Here is a 5,386-nt window from a genome sequence, read left to right on the forward strand (position 1 = left end):
CTCGGTCCCACTGCCAGGCACTAATTGCAGGCAGCTCATCTGTAATTAAAGCTCTCCCTGTGACATGAGCTGATGTCTCAATATCAAATCACCACAATTAAACCCCTGGCCTGAAAGGTCGCAGGGAGAGGCGCGGACACCCCCGGGGAGCAGCCCCCCCAGCCCACGCCCCAGGATCCTTGCGGGGACAGGCACCGTGGGCAGGTGGGCACGGGCAGGAGGGGATCACGGGCAGGTGGGCACAGGCAGGAGGGGACCATGGGCAGCGCGAGGCCAGGGGTGCGGCTGCACAGCCCGAGGGCGCAGTGATCTTGCAAACACTGTATTGCTCGGCTCAGTCACTACCAGGGGTTAAAACCAAACCGTAGGGGCCGGTGACGGCATGGAGGAGGGCGTCTTCCCAGAAGACAGATCGGTGTGTCCTCGCCGGAGGACAAGGCAGTGGAGGGGCCGGGCGCCTGCCTCCATCCGGCGCCCGGAGGAGCTGCCACCCCACTCCAGGGCCTAGGGGTTCCCAGTCCCCCATGGCAGAGGGTCCACAGGGGAAGGCACACGACGAGGCGACGGCCCTGGGGCAGAGCAGGCATCCGCCGAGCTGTGGGAGCCCAGCACCAGGGCAGGGTGGCTGGTGGGGCTGCTATGGTGAAGTGAGGTCCCTGGGAAGGGGAGAGCCCCATCAGGAGATGCTGCAGCGTGGCAAGGGGGACCAGCCCCCAGGAGCACCCGCTACCTGGGAGCCCCCCCCATGCCCTCCTCACCTTCCAGCCTGGAGCTCCTGGCCCCGGTTTGGCTCCGTAGGGGTCCGGCGGGTGAGTTGTGGCCCGGGGCTGCCCCATGGGCTTGGGTGGGGGACAGGGGGATGGTGGCGGAGGAAGAGTCTGGAAGCGGGCAGTAGGGCAGAGGAGCCCATTTCCCCGCCGTGGGCAGCGCCGAGTGTCAGATCCAGAGCAGGGTGACGAGCATAAGCGCCAGGCACTGGGAGCGGGGCTGCAGCGGGGCTGCGATGCCCTGGGCAGGCACCACATCTGCCAGGGCAGGAGTAGAGGTCAGGGCGAGCCGGCCCCTGTCCCCCTGCCTGTCTCTACCCCACTGACCGCCCCATACTCACCTTCTGGCCCCCCGCGCCCACGAGGCTGCGAATTGGGAACCTCCGTCACGGGCTCCGGCGCTGAAACAAACCCCAGTGGTGTCAGTGACCGGCTTCCCTGGGGGACACGGTGTCCCCCCAAGGCCCCAGTGCAAACCAGTACCCCCAGTGGGGACCAGGCTGCCCCAGGGGCAGGAAAGCCCCAGATTTTTGGGGTGCAGCCGCCCCAGGCCAGACTCACTGGTGCTTCTGCAGCAGACGGAGACACGCAGCTTCAAGCAGCGCCCGGCGCTCTCAGGGCTAGGGACGGCTGGGCAGACGGGACACATCAGCGGGTCCCCCCCGCGCCGGCACGGCCTCCCCAGCCCGGGACGGGACGGGACCCCCCCCGACGGCCGGGCGAGAGCCGGGCCGGGGGCGCCCCCTCCCGGCGGACTGAGGGACCGGCACCCCTCTCCCGCCCCGGGGCATCCAGACCCTCCCCGGTCACCCCAATCCTGGATGCGTCCAGAACCCTGTGCACCCCAACCCTGGATGTGTCCAAACGCCTGGCGCATCCCATCCCCCCCCCCCACGCACCCAGGTCCTCCGTGCACCCCGACCTCCTGCGTGCCCCAAACCTGGTTCCGCCCAGACCCCTGGGTGCAGCCGAACCCTGGTGGGACCCGAGCCCAGCTGCCCCCAGCCCCCGGTGCAGCCGCCCCGCTGTGCCCCAGGCCCCGGGGTGACTCACAGATGTAGTAATAGGTCTCCCCTGGCTGGAACTCGAAGCCGAGCGAGAAGGGAGTGAAGCGCTGGATCTTCTCCGAGAAGCGGACGGGCCCGAAGGGTGCCTGGGGCCGGTTGCACTCCCAGCGCTTGAAGGCACCGGGGGTCTCGTAGCAGCCGCGGTAGCCCTCCCGGTCCACCATGAAGAGCGTGAAGGTCTCTGCCCGGCCGGCGGGCACGGCCCCCTCGTAGTGCGGGCAGTAGATGTCCAGGTAGTCATTGATGGCCACCTGGATGGTGTAGTCGTCCCGCAGGAACCTGCCGGGCAGGGCAAGTCAGGGAGCGGGTGCCAGGGGTCCCGCTGTCCCCAGAAGGGACACCCTGCTGCCCCGGCAGAGCGGGTGGCTGGGCTTTTGCTGAAACAGCTACCGGGCACCCGCCGCTCCACACAACCAGGCATCAGCTCCGATTAGCCGCAGGCCGCTGGAGCTGAATGGGCTCGGATGCTGTGGCTGGAGGGACCCCAGCCACGCCGGCCAGGGCACAAAGCCCCTTGCCTCGGCCACCCGCGTCACCGCCCCCGGTGCTAATCAGTGCTGACATGCTGGCGGGGGGCTGCCCTGCGTGACACCTCCTGCACCGGCACAGTGCTCGCAGGGGGGTGGCTGGCTGGGGCAGGGGGCACGGGGGGCTCTGCTGGCTGGGCAGGCAGGGGAGGGGGCCCAGCCCGGGTGCCTGCACGGGCAGGCAGGCACCAACACGGCTGCTGGGACAGCATGAGCTCATGGCTGCAAACAGCGCGTGTGGCCAGGCCGGGGTGGAGCAGAAACCTCTGCAGGCACACACACGTGTGCACGCACACACACGTGTGCACACATACACAGATGTGCACACTCTTGGTCCTGCCCGCTCAGCCAGGTGGTGGAGCAGGAGCCCCTCTCCCCCTTCCCAGCCCCAGCAGGGCGACAGCCTCCACCCTGCGCCCGCGTCTCCCAGCTGGCTCGGTCCTGCCGTGTCCAGGGCACGCACCAGCCCAGCAGGGCCCCGGCCTTGCTGGCAGCACTGCGGCAGGGATGGTGCTGCCGAGCTGCCACCTGGCCAGCGGGGTCACCCCATCCCGTCACCCCAGGGAGACCCCGCGGCTGGCTCTAGCCCCCTCCTCCTGCCCTGGTGCAGGCACAGCCAGTGTTTACACCAGGCACGGATTCCTGGCAGCTGCAGCAGAGGCCGGTGCATTAATCACTGGGCCGGCAGTGCAGTTGAGCCAGGGAGGCTCAGGCCCCGGCTGCCTCCCCCCAGGCTGGGGGCTCTTCGAGGACAGGACCGGGTGCAGGCTCCCCGCTGACTCAGAGCATCCTGCTGGGCGACGCTGGCTGGGACGAGCCCAGGCAGGGCCGAGGGCTGCCAGGGGCTGGGGCTCTGCCCTGACCCTGTGGAGGGGCATACGCCTACCCTCCCCTTCCTAGGGCACCCGTGGGGTGGTGGGTTCCCATGCCTCCCATCAGCAGGTCCCCACTCTCAGGGGGAGGAAGGCAGCATCAGTGCACCCAGCCCTGCTTGAGTGTGCCCACCTGCCCCAGCACAGCTTTGCAGGCCAAGGGCAGAAGACCCCTGTGGGGGAGTGCAGCTCCTGGCACAACACCCCGATTCTGCCTCCCTGCTCCCCCAGAGCCTGAGCAGCTGGTAACTGCCCAAAATGGAGGAGACTGGGAGGAAGGACGGGGTCAGACCCCAGCCCACAGATGATCGCAGAGCCTGCGGGCAGCACTCCTGGCCAGGCAGGGGCTGGGCCATGACCGATGGCTCCCACCAACAGCGACATCCACCATGGGGACCCGCAGCCCTGGCAGTGCCACCCACCAGCTCGATGTCACCCATGGTGACCCCAAGCTCGGTGCCCACCAGCCCCATGCCCAGCAAGCGTGCCCAGGCTCAGTACCACCCAAGGATGCTCAAAGCTTGGAACCACCAAGAGTGCCGGAGTCAGTGTGGGTTGGTACCACCGGAGACTCGGCACCACCAGGAGCACCCACCAGCGTGGTACCACCCAGGGCTCAGCATCGCCTGGGGGTACTCACCTGCTCGGTACCACCCACGGCTTGGTGCCAGCAGCAGTGCCTGGGGCCTAGCACCACCTGGGGATGCCCAGTGGCTCTGTATCACCTGCAGCTTGGTACCACCCAGGGCTTGGTGCTGCGACGGGTGCCAGTGACTTGGTACCACTGAGGGCACTCAGCAGCTCGATACCACCCTGGGGCACCCTTGGTACCACTGGGGATGCCCGGTGGCTCGGGGATGCCGGGGGCTCAGCACCACCGGGGGGTACTCAGCACCTCATTACCACCCTGGGGCACCCTCAGTACCACTGGGGATGCCCGGTGGCTCGGGGATGCCGGGGGCTCAGCACCACCGGGGGGTACTCAGCACCTCATTACCACCCTGGGGCACCCTTGGTACCACTGGGGATGCCCGGTGGCTCGGGGATGCCGGGGGCTCAGCACCACCGGGGGGTACTCAGCACCTCATTACCACCCTGGGGCACCCTTGGTACCACTGGGGATGCCCGGTGGCTCGGGGATGCCGGGGGCTCAGCACCACCGGGGGGTACTCAGCACCTCATTACCACCCTGGGGCACCCTTGGTACCACTGGGGATGCCCGGTGGCTCGGGGATGCCGGGGGCTCAGCACCACCGGGGGGTACTCAGCACCTCATTACCACCCTGGGGCACCCTCAGTACCACTGGGGATGCCCGGTGGCTCGGGGATGCCGGGGGCTCAGCACCACCGGGGGGTACTCACCGGCTCAGTAGCGCCCAGGGACACCCGGTGGCTCGGTACCACCGGTGGACACTCACCTGCTCACCACTGCCCAGGGCGCGGTGCCACCGGGGATGCCCGGGGGCTCTGTACCACCGGGGAACACTCACCTGCTCAGTATCACCTGGGGATGCCCAGCGGCTCGGTAACACCCGGCGCTTGGTACCACCGGGAGGTACTCACCGTCTCGGTATCGCCCGGGGGCGCCCAGTAACCCCGGGGCTGCCCGGTGGCTCGGTGCCCGGCAGCTCCGCCCCTCCCGGGAGCCCACCGCCCGCCGCCCCGACCCTCCCGGCGGCGGCGCGGGCCCGGGGCTCGGCGGGGCCCGGGGCGCACAAAGGCGGCGGGGCGGGCGGGGGCGGCGGCGCTACCTGGGGTTGCTGCCGTTCCAGTGGACGCCGTGGCGGAGGCCGCGCACCGGCGGCGGCGGCGCCCAGAGCAGCGGCGCCCAGAGCAGGAGCCCGAGCAGCGGCGCGGGGCGCATGGCTCCGCCGGCGGCGGCGGCGGCGGGGGGCGGCGGGGCCGGGGCCGGGGCCGGGGCGGGGGCGGGGGCGGCCCGGCACGGCGGGGCTCGGCACGGCCCGACCCGCCCCGCCAACTTCGGGCCAATCCGCGCCGCGCCGCCGCCCGGCAACTTCCCCGAGCGCCATTAACCCTTGGGGGGCGGCACCGGCACCCCGCCACCTACCAGCACCCCCCCGCCACCGGGCCGGCACCCCGGGGCCAGCTGGCATCCCCGGCACCGGGACCGGCACCCCTGCACAGACTGGCGC

The 5,386-nt window shown here is 70.3% G+C and overlaps 1 protein-coding gene across 1 annotated transcript; it reads right to left on the minus strand.

Moving 5' to 3' along the window:
• Positions 1 to 306: 306 nt before the first annotated feature.
• Positions 307 to 5,175, minus strand: EFNA4 (ephrin A4). The gene is made up of 6 exons (XM_064474744.1): positions 4,985 to 5,175; positions 1,821 to 2,113; positions 1,329 to 1,397; positions 1,109 to 1,168; positions 759 to 1,025; positions 307 to 656 (listed from the first exon to the last, which is right to left on the minus strand). The coding sequence occupies exons 1-5, from the start codon at positions 5,095 to 5,097 to the stop codon at positions 937 to 939; spliced, it is 624 nt and encodes a 207-aa protein (XP_064330814.1). The 5' UTR covers positions 5,098 to 5,175; the 3' UTR covers positions 307 to 656; positions 759 to 936.
• Between the last annotated feature and the right edge of the window lie 211 nt (positions 5,176 to 5,386).

The sequence above is a fragment of the Phalacrocorax carbo genome, chromosome 28 (assembly GCF_963921805.1).
Source record: "Phalacrocorax carbo chromosome 28, bPhaCar2.1, whole genome shotgun sequence".
Lineage (NCBI taxonomy): Eukaryota > Metazoa > Chordata > Aves > Suliformes > Phalacrocoracidae > Phalacrocorax > Phalacrocorax carbo.

Excerpts from the sequence above, each read along its gene's own strand:
- EFNA4 (XM_064474744.1), bottom strand. The coding sequence starts at position 5,097 with ATGCGCCCCGCGCCGCTGCTCGGGCTCCTGCTCTGGGCGCCGCTGCTC. Across the intron at positions 1,398-1,820 it reads GGAGACCTATTACTACATCT|CCGTCCCTAGCCCTGAGAGC; the intron begins GTGAGTCACCCC and ends CCGTCTGCCCAG. Across the intron at positions 1,026-1,108 it reads TGGGCGCGGGGGGCCAGAAG|ATGTGGTGCCTGCCCAGGGC; the intron begins GTGAGTATGGGG and ends CTGCCCTGGCAG.